At 48.4% G+C, this 23,521-nt stretch overlaps 1 protein-coding gene across 2 annotated transcripts in view; it reads right to left on the bottom strand.

Annotated features, from left to right (window-relative positions):
• The window catches only part of RXRG (retinoid X receptor gamma), a gene marked incomplete at both ends in the record, with an annotated part of 40,266 nt that overhangs the window by 7,112 nt on the left and 9,633 nt on the right, over nt 1-23,521 (bottom strand). The window contains 3 exons of one of the 2 annotated variants that reach the window (XM_084211114.1): nt 443-587; nt 4,218-4,459; nt 15,692-15,740. In XM_084211114.1, coding sequence (XP_084067240.1) covers nt 443-587; nt 4,218-4,459; nt 15,692-15,740 — 436 coding nt within the window. Of the gene's footprint in view, nt 1-442; nt 588-4,217; nt 4,460-15,691; nt 15,741-23,521 lie in introns of those variants that run through there. The other variant, XM_084211113.1, reaches the window with a different exon arrangement.

Here is a 23,521-nt window from a genome sequence, read left to right as displayed (position 1 = left end):
GACCACTGTTTTCCTGTGATAAGGAGGGGCTGCATGCCAGTGGAGTGATGTGGAGCATCTTAGCTGCAGAACAGCCACAGGCAGCAAATGGGGTGCACTGATATGGAGAGGGCTTGCAAGGCTCACTGGGGTACCAGAGAAAACCCAGACACAGCCAGAGCCCAGCTGATACAAAGCACAGGGAACACAGAGATTTTGGTAGATTTACCTTTGGTAAATAGGGACAGAAGGTAAAATGAGGTTACACACACGAGGGAGAAGAGTACAGCATTTAGTTTGCTCACTTTTGGGCACTGATCTGCAATACTGTCAGCCAGATCCAGCCATGACCTTACCATGCCAGTGTGGCCCCAGTGAGCCTCCAATCCTGTTCAGTGCTGCACAAGAGCACCAGGAGAGTTCTCAATGCACAAAGCCTTCCCCAAGAGAGAAAGCCTCCTACCTGAGGACCTGTCCCCACAGATGGCACAGATGTGTTTGGCTAGGGATCCTGGACTTGTGGATGGATAATTCATGTTCCCCATCCCCGGGAGACCCGGCAAGGGCTTGACATCCTCCGAGCTGCTGACATTGTTCAGGACATTGAGCTGCAGAAATCACAAGACAGGTTAGAGGGGAGAGACTCACATCTCAGTGAAGCCATCCCCAAATGGAGATGACCCTTCCCTTGCTGCTCCTGCCAGGCTTGTCCCCCAAGCTTATCCCCACGGGGCTGCCCTGGGCAGACAGACATCCTCTGCTGAATGCAGCAGGAGGGGTTTAAGCAGGCACTAAAGCAGATATTGCCTGATGTTGTAACCAAAGCCAGGACTGAGCAGAGCTGGAAAAGGGCAAGCACTAACCTCAGCTGCTCAGTTACAGCCTCCAAGCCATGAGGCTGCTGGGATCCTGGCTGCTTCATTAGAGGATGCTGATTGCTGGCTGCTGGCAGCCACAAGCACTAACAGCTTAGTAAAGCAGAGCTTTGCAGACAGGTAATTTGTTACAATCAAACCTGCACTGCTGCATGGCTAGGGAAGCTGTAATGGTGTTTAAGAAAAGAAAAAATAAATAAAAATTAGTGGGTTAGCTTCCCTGATTCACAGTATCTGCACTTACACGTGAGTTCATGGCCATTTGGTGACTCTCTGGGACTTAGTTTTCCAAACACTATCACAGGTGGCAGATTTGGTGTTACCAGATTATTAAAAAAAAAAAAAAAAAAAGGATTGAGCTGAGCAACTAAAAATCAGCAGCTGGCAAATGATGCAGAGCCCCCAGCTGAGATCCCCAGGAGCTGCTCCTGGCTGCTGAAGTTAAAGGTTACAAACCCACATTGATTAGAGACCAAAGCCTGACGTTGCCCAGGGCTTCCTTTTATTGCTGTTTGTTTTGGAGCCATGTCAGGCAGGGCCGGGAGGGTTAAGGGCCATTGAGCACGTCTTGTCAAAAGCTGTCTGGGCAGAACAATCTCCCTCCAAGCCCACCATCCACCACCAAATCACCTTCCCCACTGTTGTGGGATGAGGGCTGGGATGGCTGTTCCATCCCTGGGTTTGTTTGGAACAATTGTGCCAATTTATCAGCATAAAGAAGGCAGAAGCAGAGATAGAAAACAAGGGTTTGGACGAAGACCCAGCTCGAGCCTTCATTCCAAACTCTGTAACATTTAAAATACAGTTTTATGCTTTCATGCATCTTGCTGAAAGTTCTCCATTTGCTCCAAGAAACTGTACATTTCCCACAAAAAAAGTGGTAATTTCCACAGTAAATTTCAGTAAAGAACAATGGTTCATCCTACTTGAATTTTTGGACCTGTCATTAGAAAAATAAAAAGGTGAAGCCTGTTCTTATCTCCCTTCACTGCTATCCCTTCATTTTCCAAGCTTAAAAGGTTTAATAAGATGGAAAATAAAAATTATCCAGCAAAAATCAGGAGCCAAGTTGTTTAGCTCCACTAGGACATAAAAGTGTATTGGGAAAAATTGCCCAGAGGAACAGAGGTTTGATCTCCCCAGCAGAGACTCAAACCAGGCACTGGCAACTGTAAATCCTTATGCTTCAAAATCCAGGCCAAGGAAAGGAGAAATAAACCCCTTCCTCCCCACAAGTGTCCATCAGCAAAACGCTGAGCCAGGAGGAACTTTTTATGGTTTAAAACGTAACTCAGAACTGGGGTACCACCTTTTCTTCCTTCCTGCCTGCACTTTGAAACAATAAAAAGGAGAGAGGGTACAGGGGAGGGGGACACACAGGGCAGTTTTAGCCATCAGTGTCCTTAGAGCTTGACTCTTGCAGGTGAAGTGCAATCATGGATGATATCTGGGACAACTGCTCGAACCCAAATCCATTAGCTGCCTCCCTGCTGAATCCCCAGGGCCCAGCTGTCTCCTTCCATTAGAGGCAACACAAATGGAACCTTCTCCTCCGATCTGGGAACTTGGCACAGCGCCCAGGCTGGGGAAACCACTTCCCAGAGCATCCCTAGTCCCAAAGGAAAGGCTTCCAACCAGCCAGTGCTGCCACAATTTCCTGTCCAACCATCCTGTCCTTGATGTCACGGGTACAAATACTGTCAGATCCATGGGGAACAGCTGGGTGCTGCAAGGGGAAGAGGGATCCTCCAGCATTCCCACTGCTGACTGGGCTGGGGAAAGGTAAGCCAAACCTCCTCCTCTTTCAGAGCTCTTCAGGGGCCTCCCCATGCCATCCTTTCCCGGCCTTCCAGGCACTAGGAAGAGCTTCAGGCATTCCAAGGAGTAGCAGCATGGTATGGGGCAGAGAGGGCTTGAGGACCATCTCCTTGCTTTTTCCTCAGCAGGAGCCAAGAGTCTTCTGAGTACTTCCCACCTTCAGGTCCCACTAATAAAACTCAGAATCTTGCTCCTAAGAGGCAGAATTTTCACTTAGATCTGGATGCCCAGAACATTTCAGCTCTCTGTCGAGACACCACAGTGCCAGCAGAAATGCAGGAGGCAGTGCCAGGCTTTTGGAGCAGCATGTCTCCATCCCACAGAACCACCCTGGGAGGCTCCCAGCCCTCCCATGGCTCTGGGGAGGCACCAGCCCTAACACCTGTCTGGAAGGGAAACCTCAGCACCCACGTGAGCACAGGCAGCAAGCATGGGAGTGCTTCATTTTGCTCCAGGCCAACTTGATATGCAACACAGTAGGTGGCTGGCATTTAGCATTAACATCTGTCTCTCCCTAGAAAGTCTGTCTCCTTTCCAGACAACCAAACGAAGCAGATACGCTTTTGCAGGAGGAAGGGCAATGTTTCACACGCTGCAACCCCTGGCTATCCTGTCTGTTTCCATGTACAGTAATTATACACTGCAGCAGAGGGGAGCTGGGCTGCACCCACAGGGAGGACAAAGCTGGAAATTAGCTCTCTTCCCTCGCCCTGAGTCATCCAGGGCAGCCATTCCTCTGGCTGACCTGGATGACTCGAGACCCTGGCAAAGGGCTCAGAGACCTTGGCACGGAGTCAAAGACACCTGTGCTTTGATTTTAGCCCATGGAAACAATTACCAACTTTGTGTGAAGAGTTACAAGCCACAAGAGTTTGAGTAGAATGATAGTGAATTTGTCACAGGGTGAAAAAGTAGAATTTTGGGGATTTAGAATGGGGGTTCAAGAGGCAAGATGGAGGAATCTGGGCATGTCCTGTCTTTCTTCTCCTTCTTGCCCTCCATCTTCTGCTGGGGTGGTGATACTTTTAGATGGTTTAGAATAGAGACAGACTGTCTAATATAGGTGATAGGTACTGGAAAATTATTGTAAATAAAGTACATGTAGTTCTTAGCATAAAAAGTTAACACCACCCCAAGGGCAGGCACTGTGCCACAACCTGACCTGCTGGACAGATCTCAGCAGGTCAGAGAAAGAATGTAGCAGATAAGAGAAAATAAACAACCTTGAGAAGCAGAACTGACAAATCTTGACTTCTTCCACCACGGGGCTGGGAAAAGAAGACTTTCTAATACCTCGGGAGGTATTTAAACCACAGAAACCCGAGAATCCTGTAGGGTATTTAAAACTGGTGTGCTCTGAGTGTCTGTGCAAGGCTGATTAATGCAGATTCACGTGCTAGAAAATATTCTTTCCAGCTGAGCTCCCCGAGTGGCCGCACTCCCCACCAGCCAACCCTCTCTGTCAACTTTTGGGACTTTACCCATGCTTGGGACTTTACCCATGCTGAACACTGAACTGTAGCAAAGAAAGCATCACATCCCCACCTGTGGGCTGGCGTGTGCCACGAAATTCACGCCGGGGGCCGAGGACAGAGCGACGGGGTGCGAGCCCAGGGAGGAGGCGATGACCCTGTAGGGCGAGCCCAGGGCGCTCATGGGCGACGGCAGCGCCCGCGCGGCGCTCCCGGGGGGCTCCAGGAAGCTGGGGGGCCCCTCCACCACCGGGCTCCCCGTGGAGAGCCCCGAGGACAGGCTCACCGACGTGGAGCTGCCGTGCACCGGGGAATCTGCAGAGAGAAGAGGAGAGATGGAGTGTAACAGCCACCAGCTGCCCAGCCTTGGTTGTTGTCACCATCATATTTTCAGGAAAAATCCCTTTGCCAGGATTTCTTCTCCTGAAAAGCTGAGAAGGCTCAAAAAAAAAAAAAAAAAAGGAAAACAATAATAATCTGATTGCTTCTCCTGTGTTTTGCTGCTTTGGAATGTGTTGGAGATTGTTTACCAACAGGTGGTTGTTTCATTGGTTTAATGTAAATTGTTTTTACTTAATGACCAATCATGGTCCAGCTGTGTCGGGGCTCTGGAAGAGGTCACCAGTTTTTCATTATTATCTTCTAGCCTTCTGTAAGTATCCTTTCTCTATTCTTCAGTATAGTTTTAGTATAGCATTCTTTAATATAATATAATACCGTAAAATAATAAATTAGCCTTCTAAGAACATGGACTCAGATTCATCATTTCCTTCCTGCCACGGGGGACCCCAAAAATACCACAGGTTGTGTCAGCTTAAAATGCCAGCCCAGCCTCAAAACCAAGCAGCAAAGCACGCTGTAAAGGGAAAAGAACAAAATGTTGGTTATAGTACAGGAAAGTGAGTTATATACTGTTGGAATGCTGGTTACTGAGAATTTGAGTATTACTGTGCTGCCCCCCAAGAGAACACTACATTTAACCTGAGACCATAGAGAAGACTTCCAAAATTAAATTATAAAACTAAGGTTATGAGTGTGTAGTTTGAATAGAAGTGTGTAATATCACATAGTAGAAAGCCTAGAGTTTAAAGCTTTAGAATACAGTATATATCTATATAGAATTTATATATATTTTTATATAGAATATATAAAACAAGATAGAAGTTTTAGAGTGAAAACTAGTCCTTCTTCACCTTCTTCTTCATTAATTTGAGCAGTATTGTATTATATATAATAATAATAATTATATATATATATAAAAAAAATAAAAAAGTCTGCATTGCGAGTCATGGGTAATTAGTCATTTAGTTAAAAATAATAATAATTTAAATGTCATTTCTTAATTAGACAGTTTATCCTTAAAACACCTTGTAGAGAAAGAAATACAACTCCATTTTTAGCTTGTTAGAGTGAAGCGCTGTAAAACTCAGTTTGTGAGATTGTAATATAAATAAGAACCAATAAACATCTAAGTCCAAACAAGAAATACCATCTCACACATTTAATCCTAACCTTGGCAGAAGAAAGAAACTAAAGAATCCACAATATACAGCAAAAAAATTTATTGTGGAGATAATATTTAATATCAAAATATTCCTTTTCCACTTCAGTGCCTCAGCAGACTTGGAGGAAGGCACCACTGCGTGCCTCAGGCTGCTTTTCAGTTTTCTCTGAACTCTTCCCTGAGGTCTCATTTCTTTTGTCCAAGCCAACTCTAGGGACAGCACATTCCTGAAACCCTGACATCCTCACCAGCCAACCTGGAAACTGGATGTTCCACAAGTCTTATGATGAAGCGCCTCTGCTCCTTGAGGTGGCTCTGGCCTTGTGCTCCCATGGCTGAGTTTTCCCCTCCCCACCCATTGTGTATCCACTGTGCCTTTTCACATGTTCACTCCCCAACCTGGGTGCCAGCATCTTCCACAGCAGCTGGAGCAACCCAGGAATGGCTCATGACACGCTTGCAATGGAAGTTTCAGGACAAGGCAGCCCCAAAACAATCTGTCCTTTATTTTTCCTCATTTGTACAAATCAGAGCAGAGACTTTGGCCAGGAAGATGTCCCAGGGGACTCTCACAGCTACAAGGACAGGGGGTTTTCTCCCTGCACACTGAAGAGCTGCAATGCACATCCCCAAGCTGAGCCTCACAGCAACCACACGAGATCAGTCTGCCACTGAACCTTGCTGAGGAAGAGGTGGGGCAAAAAACAATATAACCGTGATCATTGCCACTTCAGGGCAGACTCTGAGGCTGAACAGCCCAGCCAAGGCCTAAATACTGTCTTCTGTAAGACCAGTCTCAAATATTCAGAGGGCATCTAGGCATCAAATGCCCACTAGTCTCAGTGGGTCATGCATCTAGGTGCATTTTAAGCATTTCCATGACCTTTTCTCCCTCCCTTAGAATTTACCAGCCCTAGTTAGCATTAGCTGTCATTAACATTTCTGTGAACCATTATTTCTCTGTTGGTTTTTCAACACAGGAGATGATTCCCTGAAGTAGCAAGGCAAAGATGTTGTGTGGGAAGGTCACACAGCTGCTTTTTCATGGCTGGCACAGAGGATACATTCTCCCATTGCATTTGCAAGTAAGGCAACGCTTGGGTGTTTTGTTTGTTTGTGGTTTTTTCCCTCCTTTTAACATTACTGCAAAGTTATTTACGTGACAGTGTTTGTTATTCTACCTGAAGTAACAATCAAATCTGATTCAAAGGGAAGATGCACAATAAAGACGGGAAAAGGTCAGCTTGCTGAATAACATTAAAGACATTTGTCAGAGTCAAGGAGGACTCCATCCGCCGTTATCAACCCGCTTCAGACTTAATTCTGCTGAGGGAGGGGGAGAAAAGGTCTTTGTCAATTCTTGCTTTGGCTTTTTGGATCAATTCTCCCGGTGGGAAAGCGATGTGCAGCAGAAGGAAGCCAGCTCAATGACAACAGCAGAAGCCTCAGAGGCAGCGAGGCGCTCTGGAGGCAGAAACAGAGCTCTGCCTGCTGCCACAGAGTCACCCCACATCCCCCTGCCACCATCAGGGAGACACACAGCCTGACTTCTGCTAGCAGACAGCAAAATCCCTGCCTTGGAATGGATTCCAAGTGCTTCAGTCCTTCATCCCCGGGAGAAAGTGCCTTTAGCACTGGACAGAAGCTGTGCTGTTTGTCTGGACCTCCCCTTACCTAAGCAAGCACTCAGCTCACACAGGCACCTCAGATGCTTCTTGGGGCTTAAAAGGACCATCCTGACTCGGGCCATTATCAGCTTCAGTGAAAAGCAAATGCATTTTTCATCACCTGTGGTGCCACAACACACAGTCCTCCTGTGCAGGATTCTTTCTAGGTCTGTGCAGCACAGACCTAGAAAGAATTTGCTTTTACGCCTCTTTAAATAACTAGGTAAACAACATTGCCTTTGAGGATTCCTCAGCTTGGAAAATAAGTCATTGCAGGGGATACTGGGCAGAGATCTATCACACCAGGACAGCTGAGCAGAAGAATGATTCTTCATCCTTTTCCATTAACACAGAAAAGGGCATATTTTGAAAGTATCACGCAGAAGATTTAAACCAATAAGGAAAGACACCCAGGAGAGTTGACTGTTTGCTTTTATGCCAGACCTTTCAGAAATGCTGTCACTGCTAAGTTTCTCCATTAGAGAGGCTCCAAGTTCCACAAGGAGCCAGAGCAGGGCTTTCACACCAGGAGGCTGCTGGTCAGTGCAAGCCCTGTGGTGGGCCCCTGCCCCTGCCAAGGGGAAAATGTTTCAGGGGAATCCCCTAGACTCCAGGATGGGATCAAAGGTCAAAGGCAAACCTGGAGGGTTTTACCCTGTTACACCTCTGTTATCCCGGCAATGAGATACTGAAGAGGAAGTGTGAATGGGCAAAGGAGTGTTTGCTGGTGGAGATGGATGGGTAAATGAAAATACCTACTGGAGAGCACAGCCAGGCTTTGCCAGGGCCTGATGACACAAACCAGAGTTAATATGCTTGTTTCTACAGTGCCTGGCTACACTGTCCTGCCAAGGCTCTCACAAACCCCTTGCTCAAATCCAGCAATGTTAAATTTCCATGTACCAAACAACAACTTTATCGATCTGCTAAAAATTGGAATAAAACCCCCATTTAGAAAAGCACAACAACAAAGACAAAAAGCTCACAAACCACAAAAAACTTTGACTTCCAGTTCCTTTCTGGGATAAGTCTGCTAAGTCATCTGCCAGGGGAGCAGAAATGCATTCTCCTGCACCTGGGGAAAATCCTCCTCTCAGCTTCTCATTTTCAGGCTAGAGTGCTCAGAGAGGGATATAAGAAATGAGTGTTAGCAGACTATCAGCTTGTGAGAGGAGCAATTTTCATGGCTGAAAGGTGTGCAGGAATAGCCAAGCCAAAGCATCCTTGACCCTGGGGTTAATTATTCGCTCAGCTGAATACACTCAAACTTGTTACAGTTCAAAGAAGCCATGGAAGTTTGGACTGTGCAAGCAGCCAAGTTTTGAAAGAAAATAATTAAATTAAATGACTTGCAAGAAAATACTGATGGTCTGTGTCCCACATCTCCCAGCAGAACCCAGAAAGTTCCTGGGTTCACCGGGATGGAATGGCTTTACTCCAGCTATTTTCTCTCATCATTTGGGACAAATGGCAGTGGAACAGGGCTAGGTGTTGGGGAAGATGAAACAAAAAAGCCTTATAAATATGATTGCCTGGCAAAAGATTTTGAGAAGATGGAAACTATAAGCAAGATTGAAATGAAAGCAAGCTCTGAGATACTTTAGTTACTGAACAACTGGAAAACAATGGTCTGGCTGGCTGAAGGTAATTCCCTTCTGGATCAAACAACACCCTCTGCTTGCAGACAGGTCCAAGGTCAGAGCAGACCCTACTGGCTTGGCAGAAGGGGCCCAAAGAGGAGTTTTTAGGGTTTAAAATGTAACACAGTGTGGTAATGTGATGATTCTTATGGGCTGTATGTAAATGCTGTAGGATTTGTATCTTGTACTAGATTGGTTAGTGAGAATTAGAATGTTCAGCACAGAAGATTTATGGTCCTGTAACGGGAACTTCTCTCTCTTTTACTCTTCCTCGCTCTCTCATCCTCTGTACCACGCTCTTGCCTTCCCTCTCTTTACTTCTCTGGGGCTGCTCTGAGCTGTGGCTGGCAGCTCCCAGCAGGGCCCTGCACCCAGCCCTGTGCAATAACCCACAAGTTCCACGGCCTGGCTTCAGAGTTCTCTGCTCTCCGTCCGTCCCCACCGTCCTACCCACCCTCGCTCCTACAACTGGGGAGGAGCTGCTCTGCAGCAGGGAAGCAGCTGCGGGCAGGAGCAGGGTGGGCTGGGGAGACAGGAGTCAGTCCTGCAGCCAGCCCCAGCCGGCCACCCCCGCTGCACGGGGCACAGGTGACATTTACCCAGGCCTGCAGTGTCCATCAGGTAATGCAAGGTGACAGCAGGGACAGGGATGCCCCGAGCACAGGGCACCAACCACGCTGGCCATGTCCCCACACCAGCTGGGGAAGGCCAGCTGGGATCTGCACTGAGCATAGGGGCTTGCTGCTGCTTTTTACCACCCACTCTGCATTCACCATTGGCTTATTTCTGATTCACAAGTGGGGCTGTTTGTCCTTCTGCCCTGTTCCCTTCTCCACATTAATGTCTGGACGGGTATATCACCATCATATTTTCTGAAAAATCCCTTTGCCCAGGATTTTCTCCTGGGAAGCTGAGAAGCCTCAGAGAAAAAGGAAAACAAATTCTTATCTCATTTGCTTCTCCTGTGTTGTGCTCACATGTGGAATGTGGCTGGAGATTGTTTATCCAACAGGTGATTGTTTCATTGGTTTCATGTGAACTGTTTTGACTTATTGGCCAATTAGGGCCAAGCTGTGTCGGGACTCTGGAAAGAGTCATGAATTTTCATTGTTATCCTTTTAGCCTTGTGTAAGTATCCTTCCTGTAGTCTTTAGTATAGTTTAGTATAATATTCTTTAATATAGCATTATAAAATAAAAAATTAGCCTTCTGAGAACATGGAGTCAGATTCATCATTTCTTCCTGCCACGGGGCACATTGCTAATAAAATACAGGTAGTTTCCTGTCCAAGTTCAGGGCAGCTCGATTTTATATTTATTTCTTTCCTGGAGGAGCAGGGGAAGGGAGGACAGGAGGATTGTGTGGATTTTCCAGTATCTCTGCTGTAAACATGCACTGCCCAGAGAAGCCAGTGCCTCCACCAACTCTCCACAAGCTGCCTTAAACAGAAGCACACACTCCAGCCTTCTCTTTGAAGGGGGCAAAGCTTAAGAAAGAAGAACTTGGTTAAGGGTGTTTCACTCTTTCAAAGTGGCTCTGCAAATTACAGCACTGTTTGTGGCAGGGAGCAGCTGAAGTACACACACACAGAAACACAAATAGTGTCCATACTGTTGCTTCAGCATTCAGAAAAAGGATCATATCCAATACCAGCTTAAGTATCTCTGCTGACATCAGGAAAAATAATGAAGAAAGACACCAAGAAACACTCATTTCTCTGCATTTTGAAAATACTGCCCTTGAGGACACAAGCAACAGCATTACCCTCACCCACCAGCTACTGAAGCTAAGCAAGCACACAAAGCTTTGATACTCAACTTCCAACTGTGTTTCATCTTCACTTTATCAAACTCCTAATCCTGGGATAGGAAACTTGCATGAATAGCCTCATAAATCAGGAGCAGAAGAACACTATCTACATCACAGCAGAAGTGGAGGTGTCCAACAGACGCACCTGCAGGCACAAAAGCTCCAGGTCCATCACACCAATGCTAAACAGCCAGGTCTGGGCTGGCACAGTGAAACTGAACCAAGGTGAGCTTCATAAAGGCACTTTGGATGCACCCCTGTGCTCCAAGCACTTCACAGGTAAAGCTGAGGAAGGCGTGGAAAGAAAGATTTCTCTTTTGCAAGAGCACACAAGTGACCCCAGATATCTTGGTGAAGGAAGTAGGAGCAGAAGGAACCAGGCTGCAACCAAGAAAACTGTCTTGATTTTCACACAAATAATAGCAGCAAACATCAGCTTCAGCAGTTACACCTGAGCAGAAGGAAGAATTAAAATGCACAGACCAGAAACATCCAGGCACTGCACACACTGTCCGTTTAACCACCACAGGCTGCAGGTTTGTTTTGGCCAGTGCCCCTTCTGCTCTAAACCCTGCAAAGCCTTGAGAGAAATACCTGTGTTCAACACCAGGGTCTGACCTCATCTAAGGCCTAAAACAGCCCTTGAAGATCCCCGGCAAGCTGAGAGATGATGATACTCTCAACATTAACAGTTTCCTTTTTAAAATCAGAGAGAATCAAAAGCTGGTAGTCATGAAATAATGAAAAACACTTATGCTCCCAAGGCTTCAGAGAAAAGGTTCACAAACATTTAAAGGTGTGAGTTGCCCTGCCTGACACATGACTTTGCAGATACTTCATCCTCTGCAGATCAGAAAGCACTGAGAAGTGGGAAGAGGCAGGCAGAGAAGGGCTGATCTCAGGAGAGGAGCACGAGTGTGCGTGGGAGGTGCAGCCTGGCAAACAGCTCGTCCTTGGGGACGACCTTGAAAGGGAAATACCTGAGAGAAACACTCCTGAAAGTGGCTGCAGTTATGGTAGCAGGATACCCACCACAACTGGAATCAAGCAAAGTTCTGCTGCTGTGACTGCAGAAGTTGTTTTTGTTTAATACAGAGAAGATGATCCAAAAAACTCTTCCCTTTCTAAAGATATTTTTAACCATCCAAGCAGATTCCCACAGACAGTACAAACTGCCATGCTAATATCCCACAGAAAGGTTAGTGGGTTTGCCTTGCTTTTAAGGTCCAGTAACCTCTGTGTTTCCATCTTCCTGCTCAACTCCATGCCAATAAATAATGCAGCCTTCCTTGAGAACTAAAAACGAAGAGGAAAACTCTCTGGAGCTGCAGTGGCACCTATAGGAGCAGGGGTTTAGCCAACAAGGACCTACACTGGGCAGCAGAAAGTTTCCCTCATCTCTCCAGGTGGTGGGAAGAGCTGCTTCCTCTCTTCTCTGGTAATGCTCCTGTGCCTCCCTTGCAAACAGCGGCCATCCAAAACCTGGCCACAAGAAGCTGTGTGTCCTGTCCAAATGTACTTGGATTTACTAAGCTATTGAACCACTGTCCAATTTCAGTCCAATCAGGCCAAGACCTCAAAATAGCATCTGCTGCTGAGGCTGCACCAGGGAAAGACTCCTTTAGCAACTACACATCAAGTAATTAAAACAGAACTGCAAGCCAAATTTACTCACCCTAACAAGGTGTCACATCTCCCTGGTGACCACAGTAACACACAAGAGTTGGATAAAGTTCCTTGTCTCCAATGATTGTTTGATCAGATTTCCCACTTGGCCAGCAACCACCAGGAAAAAACATGCACAAATTCCTACAGTTGTCTTTGAATTTGTGGAGAAGCTACGGGTCCCCAGGAGAATGGATCCCACTGACTGCAGGAACCGTGGTTGCCCCAGGCAACTGAAGACAGGAGTCTCCTGCTTTAAAAGAAAATTTTTCACAAAATTTAAAATTTCATTTCCCCAGATACTGAAGCTGCCCACTCACTGGATTTCCTCACACCTTTGCTGGGTCAAAGGGCTCTTGTCCACCCTCACATCCACAGTTATAGGAATGGACACAGCAAGCCATGACATCCAGGGGAAAAAGTATCCTGCACATGTGAAAAGGTGCCAGCCAGGCAGCAGAGCCAGTCCAGCACAATGTGGGTTTTCCTCTCCCTATCCCCTAAACGACCTGGCCTAACCCTGCTTTGCTTGGGAGAGCTGACAAGATTGCAGCCGGAGGTGGTGTGGCCACAGGCCAAGTTACATGAGTACCAATAAAAGAGACTTTGTGGAGGAGCCAAGTTAGTTCTTGTCCCTAACCAACGGTGCCAGAGTGTGCTCAGAGAGAGAGGACAGCCAGCACAGCATCTTTCCTTGCCCTAGGAGCTGGGCTTTGGGTGATATGCATCCTTTTGGAGAATAAAAACACATTTTTAAGCCCCTTCTTTGCTCCTGTAGCCCAGCCTTAGCCCAGCACATCTCCTGCTTTAGATGTCTAAGGGTGACTCATCTGAGCATTTTCCCTGCTACTCTACAAACTCATCTGTGACACCTTGGAGTCTGATTGTCCTTTTCTCATCACTAATCATGTGCTTATGACCAAGTTGTGGATGTATTTCTCAGACAAACTTGGTGGTGCTAATCAGATGTTTAAGATGAAAGTGAGTGTTGCACACACCATCAAAAACACGCACCTTATTTCTAACCTGAATGCAGATAAAATTAAGGTAAAGCAGATGTAACAGCTACATGAAAGCAAAGAAAAAGACAGCAAGTAGATCCCTTTTTTTGCCATTATGCTGAAACTGAAGCCCAGGATTTCAGAGCTAAAGGAAATCTGAATGCAAGAAGAACAGCAGAGCCTGCATCACCTTAACTTTGCCCTCCAGCAACACCGTGCAATGAATGCTACAAGCTGACAGCTTAGTGTGGACACTGCCCTGGCATCCTGATGTTCTCCCTAATTCACATCCAGGAAGAGTTTCATGCTTTTCCAAGGATGGGGGAGCAGTAAACACCAGGAACACATGGTGGGCCTGATGGAGATGCAGGCTGCCTGCATGGGCTTCATGGTGAGGACCCAAGGCAGTGGAAGATCCCTTCCACCCGTGGTCACCATCTCTCCTCCTCCAAAGCCTGGCTGCCCTCTGACACAGGCCCAAAGCTGTCTGGCCAAAACAGGCACTGCTTTCTCAGCCAGCCAGAATCCCCCTCACCCACGGACAGGGAGCTGCCACATCACCAAGCTGCCACAGGGACATGGAAGGCCTCTGACTTTGAGAGGAGTGTGGCCAGGAGTGGTAAACTCCATCCAGGGAGCACAAGACAGGACAGAGGGACTGTTTTAAAGCATCCCAAACAAAACTTGGCCAATGCTTTTGCATCTCTGCCAGGCATTCACATTACAGAAAACACCTCTGTTTCTAACACCAAGTTGGAAGCAGGTTAAAACCCCAGTTTAATACTTTAAATGGAAGCTAAACTCCCAATATACTGAACTGTTAGACAGCAGTCACTTCACCTTCATTGGTGGAACAGAAATCCCTCTGCTCCTATTACCAACTTCCTCTCCTAGAAATCTCCCAAAGGCTCTGCTGAGTGTTGTGACCCTTGTCTGTACAGGGATCTCTGCCTGGTTCCTATAAAAATCAGCTTGACTGTCACTTTTCTTTTGGTTTGTTGCAAATTTGTAATAGAAATAAATTAAACACAAATAACACTTTCATTGTTTCATTCTTATTGCAGCAGTAGGAGAGAGTTCAGCTTGTCTTTGCTGGGTCCTTAAAACCACCAGTGAGCAACACATTCTCTCAATGAGCCATCCCCTTTCTGCAGAAACAGCCTAAAAAGGTATTTTGGAAAGTCGAGAGCTTGTGAAACTCGAGGATAACTTGATGCAATACCAATGACTTTTCTGGAGTTGGAGAATTACCAGAGGTGAGCATCTGGTGAAAAAGGGAGGGGGAAAAAAGCCCCACACAAAGTGGGAACATCCCATGTGCAATGTGATGTCTGCACAAACTGCTTCTCCAGCAGAGAAATAACAGGCTGATGTACACAGCCCGGGGGCCTCCAGAGCGAATCCTGGAGGCATTTCCCTACCTTGAAGGGCTGGGAACAACTTAAGGAGCTTTCCAGAGGTACCAAGACCTTGCACACCCATGCACTTTGTTCCACCAGTACTTCCAGCAGTCCATAGGTGGGTGCTCCCAGCCCCTCGCAGCCGAGCACTCCAATCTACAGCTCCTCAACCCTTGTGTCAGGGCAAGGGGAATAACCCCAGATAAAACATAAAAAGAGCAATCCCAAAGTGCATTTTCCGAGAGCAGCCGCGGTTCCTGCAGCCAGGGCTCGCTCACGGTGGGCACGGGGGTGTCAGAGCCTCCTGGGCAGCCTCCCTTGGCTAATCTGACACGGCTCCACACGATTATGGTGGGATCTGTGTCACAAGGGCAGCAGACAGCCCCACAAAGGCAAGGAATTAGCCCTCTTAAGATTTTCGCGGGAGGTGTTTCAGGTTTCAAAAGTAATAAAGTAATTTCCACACCCCCCCCCCTTCCCCGCCAAACAAGTTAATAAAAATGAAATTGGAAAGGTGCTTACTTGGTTTGATGCTGCGCTCACAATGAAGAGATTCAAGCCACCACACACAGACACAAACATGCATCTCCCAAATGATCCGCTAAACTTCAAAGCGGAGTGGAGCGCTTTGACCCAAGCCCGCAAGATTTCAGGCAGCCTGGCGTGGCTGTGCCGAAGTTCACAGCACATAAAACCACAGGACAGCTTCCATCACAAGGGCATTGCAGGTTACAGCCGCATCCGAGCTAGGTTAAACACGTTTTTAAATTCCTTTTACACTCCCCCGCTGCCGCCACCGCGGGATCAGTTCCTCCCCCTAACCCAGAAGGCACAGCCCGCAAACGCAAGGAAAATACTTACTGCCAAAGCCCGCAGGAAACTTAATGAAGTGAGGATAATTCCCATACATGTTTAATCTTCAGTTCATCGCTCGCCTTTCTCGACACAACTGCCTCCTCTCAACTTCAAAGCTGCCCGGAGCGCAGCCGGGCTCGGGGCACGGCTCTGAGGGGGCTCTCGGAGGGTGCCGGGGCAGCTTCCCCCCGCCGCGGGCCCATCCTCGCCTCACGCCGGCAGCAGCCGGGGCCGAGCCAGGCCCGCGCTCCCCGCTCCTCAGCGCCCGCTCCCGTGCTCGGCTGGCTCGGCTCCCTGCGAATTCCCGGCGCTCCGGGCACGCAGCATAATCGCCCGGCGGAGACGCCAATCAATGCACGGCGGCTCCGGTATGGATCGGGAATTGGGAGCGGGGGGAGAGGTTAAGTTGTTCAGGGGAGGAGCGTCGTGGGGAAGGAGGGGGTGATTTGCTGTTCCACCGGTGGTGCTTCCAGCCGCTCCGGCCGTGTGGAGGGTCTGTGTGGCCAGGGAAAGGAGCAGCCCTGGCCAGGAGGAGTTGCACATCCCTCCACCCCGCGTCCCACAGCAGATCCTGCCTCAGCTGCGCTCCCGAAATCACGGCACGGCCCTGCGGCGCTGGGCTGCAGCCACCCCGGGGAAATGCCAGCCTGAGGGCCAGCAGGACCTTCCTGGGGCTAGCAGAGCTGGCAGCTCGGCTCTCATCCCCAGCCCCACCCAAAGGAGCGCAAAAGACACGCAAACCACACCAAAAGCCTCATTAACCGGTTGCTAAAGCTGTGTGGGGCGGCAGGAGGTGGGACACAAGACAGAGCCCGGGGAGGCTCAGTCCATGAGTGTCAATCCCAGCAACCACAAGGATTTCTAACCTGTTGGCAAAGTTTGCTGTTTCAGGACAACACTGGCTTTGCCTCCACTGCTGTCCTTCAACAGCCACGCTGGGGATCCTTGTTAGGAGCAGGAGGCAAAAGCCTGGCACCAGGCAGGGATACCTCAATACTGACTGCATACAGTCAGTAAAGTTGACAGCACAGCTTGACAGCCCCAGACCCACATCCACAACTTCATCTAATGCCCAGCCCTCCCGACAACGAATGTCTGCGGGAAATGTGCAGGAATAAGCAGAAACGAGCAGCCAGCAGCCAGGCAGGGGCAGAGCCACATGCGGTCCCCAGCACTGCCCCCTCCAGTGCCCGGTGCTCCGGGTCAGGAACAGTCCCAATTCCCTGACTGGCAAACCCCAGCCCAGCTCCTGCAGCTGCTGGGAAAGGCAAGGATACAGCACAGCCCCCTGGTTCTGGGCTCTGATCTGGGAAGCCTCAAATGAAGCCACCTCAAAGGAATGGAGGAGGGAGAAATTTTGCTGGAGGTCTGCATTAATATATGTGCTGGAGGAGAAGGTGGCTTGCAGACCTGGCAGCCACACAGCAGAGAAAGGGGCTAGCAAGGGGCTTTGCCTTCCCAGGGGGACCATGGGGAGCATGGCATGTAAGCAGCAAGACAAAAGGAGAGAAGAGCAGATTAGGATGTTTGGCGTCCTACAAGGGCCTTTTGGCACTTGGCTCCCTCCAGGTCACCCCAGGACCCACTTTGCCCTTTGGCACAGAGCATGCTGGAAGGGAGGCTATGGAATCTGCCAGCCCAGAGCTGCTCAGAGCACCCAGCAGCAGCTCAGGGAGATGCTGACTGAGGTGCAGTCAGCCCTGAGGTATCATGTCTGCAGGAGAAGGAAAGGTTGCCCTTGTTAGCTCTGTTTTTTCCTTTGCTCTCAGACGTTGCCACATCCATTTATCTCTAGCTAGAGTTTAGGCAAGGGAAAGGCTTTTTCCTCTCCCTTATGTTAAAAACCTTTTTTTTTAAAGGTGATTTTATTTCCTCCAATTCCTGCTCTGCATCTGTGTGTGAGGACTTGGTGATGTGCAGTATTTGGAGGACACCATGGCATGGATGCACAGCTCTTTACAGGCAGGACGTACATGAGATCAGCTCCAGGGCTTAGAATTTACCTGGGAATGGGAACCTAACGCTTGGGAGTGCATCTCCACACAGCAGAACAAATGGATAACCTGCCTGCTGTCAGGAGCAAGGAGGTTTGCAGGCAGCAGTATCAGCATTCTGTATAGCCCATTAGCTATGGCCTAGGTTTACACACACCTTCTTTTTTCTCACAGTTAAAAAACAAAAAGAAAACCAAAAACCCAAGAGATCAGTATTCAGAGTAGGTTCTACTGAGGCAAAAAAACCACTAAGCAACTGCAGTCTTGCAGGGGGAATACAAACAGCAGAGATCACTCTTGTATTTTCTCTCTGGCCACCTTTCACATCTCATTTGTTTTACTGCACAAACATTAATGGCACTGCAGACCTGTTTTTAGAGGAGGAGAGGCAGCTGAGCACACATCCCTCTCACTGGACACAAGTTTTGAGCTCTGGGGAAGGGAGACCAAAGGGTTTGATGACCACCAGAAGAGCACAACACAGCAGCATCTGACTGTGTGGTGCTGTGTCCTGTCCCTCTCCTGTTCAGCTGAGCTGGTGTGCTGCCCTGCCACCACCCCAACATACAAGGCCATCCCCAGGGAATGTCCTCAGCTCAAGCCAGTCCCTCCAGTGTTCACAGCTGCATCCAGGTGCAGGAGATGTAGGCACAGCTTCTGTTTCACTGGAGGCTGCCCCACACTCCACCCTGTCTAATCCAAGTGTTGTCAATCCCAGCAACCACAAGGATTTCTAACCTGTTGGCAAAGTTTGCTGTTTCAGGACAACGCTGGCTTTGCCTCCACTGCTGTCCTTTAACAGCCACGCTGGGGATCCTTGTTAGGAGCAGGAAACAAAAGCCTGGCACCAGGCAGGGATACCTCAATGCCCTGCAGGCAGAAACCCAGGGCACTGCTGAGGATCACACTGCAAGGTGCCTTGTTTCAATCTCCTGATAGAAAATTGGATTTCTCAGCAGGGCAAGTTTTTTTCCCTCTGTCACAAGACCAAAAGAAACATTTTTCAATCAAAAAAGCCTTGCAAACAACCTGCTTTCAAAAGAAGTGATTTTTCACACACACACACACACAAACACGCGCTCAATAAGATCCAAAACTTCACACGAGAGAAGGACTTTGTGCAGCCTGCCAGAGGGATGTTTCTCTGATCTGGTGGCATGGGAATGCTCTGGCATGCCTGTCCAGCCCCCATGCAGAGCTGCAGTGTGGCCTCGTGCCCCTGGTCCCCAGGTGCCCACCAGCACTCAGCACTCAGATGCTGTTTTGACACAAATCCACTCTTGCACACCAGTTTCGCTTCCACCTGCTCGAGCCACACTTCCCTGCCATGCCAGCCTGGCTTGTCCCTTGCCCTCAGGCTGGACAGGAGGGTTTGTGCCCTTGCCAGGCAGGGGCAGAGGCAGCTGCATGCCCTGGGAACGGGGAGGTGTGAGCAGCTTTGTGTTCTAAGCACCAGCCGTGCCGAGGTTTAGCAGCACCATTTATTCTCACCACGCGGGATCTCAGCAGCTTTAATTCCATGCTAATGAAGTTTTAGTAGGGAATTATTTTTATTGATCTGCCCAGAGCAAAGAGCCTGATTTTAGACCAGCTCTGTCAGCACCCCCTTCCCCACAGCTCTTTTCTTTCTTTGAGAGAGGAAAGAAGACAAAACAGCTCTGAGCTCCTTAAAAAGGTTGGCAGTCCCAAGCAGTAAGTGGATTACTTTATTGATTTTTAGCAGATCTGGGTTAGTTAGTGCTTAGCACTGCAGAACACATGCACATACAGAGCAACTTCAAGGAAACCCCTCCAGGCCCTTTCCTCAGGCAAATCAACTGGCAGGCAATTAATTTAGGAGGCCACCATGGATTTTGGAGCATGGAGAAGTTTCAGTCCCTGCACCCAAGTCAGTCTGTGACAAACAGACTCTAGGAGCCAGCCCAGCCTCTCTTAAACAGTACTGCAGGACCTTACAGAGGCAGCCCCTCAGTTTCTTGTAGAATAGCACAATTCACAGCTTCAGAGTATTAAATGCTTTTTATTCCCCTGCCTGTCCTCATTGTTGTGTAAAAGGAGAAGACTGCCACTGTTAATTTAGGAAGGAAAACCAGGGCCATGCTGCACCCAGACGGGATTCAGTGCAGCCACACATGGGGGCATCAGTCAGAGCAGGACTCCTGACAATGCAGAATTGTTCAAGCCAGCTGAGATGCTAACATTGTGTTGGGATCCTGAGCTCACTCATTCACCTCCCAGGTAGCTTGCCAAGGCCACTGTACTGTAGATAGATTCCTGAGTGTGGTGGAATAGCATCTCAAAGAACTCCTCCACCACTACTGCTCCACCAAGCCTTTAGGATGCTGGTCTCTGGAGCCTGACTGCATAAGGGCCTACAGCAGAATAATTTTATCCTACTTTGTGCCAGAACCAGGAAAGCTGGAAAGTAAATATGGTCCCTTTTCCTTGAACTAGGAAAAACCCAAATATGTTCCAGAATTCCATCAAGCCCAGCCTATATTTGTTCAAAGGCAAGGGGAGTCCATGTATATACTAATGCCATAGATATGACCAAATAGAAAGGTTGCAGCTCTTATAATCCCACAGCATTCATCTTCCTCCTGCCACACTGCTCCAGAGTGACAGAATTCCAGAGAAAACCTGCTTCCTGTGGGGTGCTGATGTTAGAGCTAGGGCTCCCTTCACATGGCTAAAGAAGTGCAATAAGGGCTACCAGGCTGAGTGCCCTAAGAGCCAAAATGCCCATTCTCCTCCCTGCTGGCCTCTGAGGGTGACACAGACACCAGGTGACCTACTCAGGGCCAAACTGGAAGTCAGTGCCAGAGCAGGGACTTGAAACTGGATTTCTCCAGGCTGGCAAAGTGGAGCCAACCTCATCCATGTGTCGCACTGGTCCATGGCATTGGCCTGGGACAGGCACAAGTCACCAAAAGCAAGTTGCCTGCCTGGAGGTGGAGAGGAAGGGAGCTGCTGCATCAGCCCTTCCCCATCCATCCCTGCCCCTCCCCGTGCCCAGCAATAACCACAGACACCAAGCTAATGAAATTAAGCCCAGAGCCCCACCGGGCTAATGCAATTACTGACAGCAGCACATTCAAAGAGCAGCACCACAAACACACCTGCAGGAGCACAGCCTGCCCTCTCCTTCTCCCCAGGCCTTCCCTCTCTCTCCCTGAGCCCCACAGCTGCCATCCAGTGTGAGTGCCACCCCCAGGGTGTCAGGCCAGGGCCATCATCCCCAGTGCCAGGCTGCTCCAGGGAGGAAGGGCACTGCCTACCTTGCAGAAAGCACCGTGCCATGCAGCCAAGCGCAGCCTCTGAGGGCAGATTTAAAGAAGCCTGTTAAAACCTTGGGAGACCTGCAATTACCAGCACCCTAATGAGGCCCTGGACACTAATCAGCAGTGTCACTGAATCCTCTTATGCCTGCCTAAGCACCTCCAGCAGCTTTGCTGGTTGCGGAGCCCAGCTGCCCAATCCTGCAGGGAATTACCTCCTCAGACAGCCACCGGTGGTGGTGGTACTTAGGTCTTTTGACAGAGATGAAGGTAAAGCGCTCCCAGGCATTTGTGCAAGGTGACAGAGATACCTGACAAGGCTTCTGCCCAGCCCAAAGGCACCTGGGCCAAGCCCACACTGGAAATGCACTGGAGTTGATGCCTTAGGATTTAGCTTTTCTATTTTTCAGATTCTGTACTGCTTTAGTGTATAACTCTAAAACCCCACAGCCTGCCAGCTACTGTTCTCCCATTTTATTCAGACAAAACAATTCCTCTCTGGGCCTGAAACTCAAGGACACCTTATTGTCTCAGGCACCAAGAGTTGTAAACAACAGTGAACTGGAGGGGCAAACTTGAAGTAAATGACTTCATTACCTGAAGCTGTAATTGGAGGATTAACACCTGGTATGTAAATGGACCAAACTTATAACTGTATGAAAAACTTGTGACCATTGTCCATCCTGGGTGTAGCCCCTTGGAGGCTTTTGACTGCCCCAGGTATAGTGTGGTATTTTTGGGGTCCTCCGATGAAGGGAGGAAATGATGAATCTGACTTTGTGTTCTTAGAAGGCTAATTTATTATTTTATGATCTATATTATATAAAAGAACGCTATACTAAACTATACTAAAGAATAGAAAAAGGATATTTAAAAGGCTTAACAAGATACTAATGAAAAACTCGTGACTCTCTCCAGAGCGTTGACACAAGGTTAAAACAATTCACATTAAACCAATCTGTTGGATAAACAGTCTCCAAAGCAGCAAAACACAGGAGATGCGAATGAGATAATTATTGTTTTCCTTTTTCTCTGAGGCTTCTCAGCTCCCCAGGAGAAGAATCCTGGGCCAAGGGATTTTTCAGAAAATATGATGGTGACAGTGTAGCTGTAGAAGGCCTTCAATAAATTCCCACTTTTATTCTCTTAATCTTGCCCACCCTCTGTTCTGGGTGGCCACTCCAAAGCATCAGGCTGAACATTGCTAAACCAGCAGAGATATTGTTAAACCAGCAGAGATATTCCCATGCTGCCCCTCCCTGAGATGCAGAGGGCAGATTTAGGCCTGTCAGCTGTACCCACCAAGCCAAGGGGATGCTCCAAGAGAGGTTGGAGCCCCCGGGTGAGGCTGGCAGGTGGCCCCGTGGCGCTGCTGGCCGCGGCTGGCGGGGCGACAGGCGGCTCTGCCTCTGTTGGAGCTCCCTGCTCCAACAATGCACTTTTGAATATCATGAGGGCAGCAAAAACAACAGGTCCACTATAACCATGAGATATCCTGAGGCAGAAAATCCATTGGGAGCCCAGCTAGAGAGAGCAGAGTCAATTAGACACTTTCTGGGGCGTCAAGCTGCCAACAATCCCGGCCTTTGTGCCAATGAAGAAACACTGCCTATGTGCTTCCCAGAGACTCCCCCTTGCCCCAGCAGAAAGGTCAGCAGCGTCATGGAAAAGCATGCAGCAAAGTATTCCTGGGAAGATGGATCCAAAGAAGTGGCCATTTGGATCTTCTGGAAAATAATGCTTTGTCAAAAGCATGGGCTGCTTTGGGTTGGGAATCTTTTTTTGCAAGGGAATGAGCAAGCCCGTGATGCAGGGGATTTGTGCTGCAGCACGGAGGGGTTTGGGTATACATTTTATCCTGGAGCAGTGGTGGGGTTGAGAGGGTGGAAGCTCAGAGTTTGGGAGTTCACAGCTCCCTCCTTGCTTTCAGATAGGTCACTCCAACTTTTTACCTTTCCTGGAATAAAGATCAGAGAGACATAAAAGGAACCACAGCATTCCAACTGGGAAAGTTCCCCATCCCTCTTACTTCAAGGGAAGCACCTTATTTCTCTTGTCCATGGTACAGGACAGCAAATTGTGCTGTAAAACCAGGATTTCAGGCTGGATGAGCGCTGAATGAAGTGAGGATTTCTATGTGCAAGTGCTGAAGTCGCTCAGATCCAAGAGCAGATCTCTGACAAAAGGGCCTTGTGTCCAGAAAAACTTTGTTGGGAAAGCTCTTAAGTTCATCTTGACAAGTTATTTGATGTTCAGCATGGGATATTCAAAGGACAGGTGAAGAAAGGTTCACTTGATACCTCCTTGATACCACCCTCCAAGCAAACTCTCCACTCAGACCACCTGAGAGCACACAGGTTGTCACTTAAACACAAGCCCATCTTTAACCCTGCTGTTCACATGATGAAGCTGAGATTTCTGCAGAATGCCTGAAAACAGGTCATCTTCCTTCAAAGAAAACTACACCCTGACCAGGATTTCCTCATCTGCTGAAAAAAAAAAGAAAAAAAAACCAAAAAAACAAACAAAAAAACCCCACAGGGTTCTTAGAGAAACCTTGAAAG

The sequence above is a fragment of the Fringilla coelebs genome (assembly GCF_963513975.1).
Source record: "Fringilla coelebs genome assembly, chromosome: 9".
NCBI lineage: Eukaryota > Metazoa > Chordata > Aves > Passeriformes > Fringillidae > Fringilla > Fringilla coelebs.
Note: the sequence above shows the minus strand (reverse complement) of the source record. Positions and strands in the feature narration are given on the sequence as shown.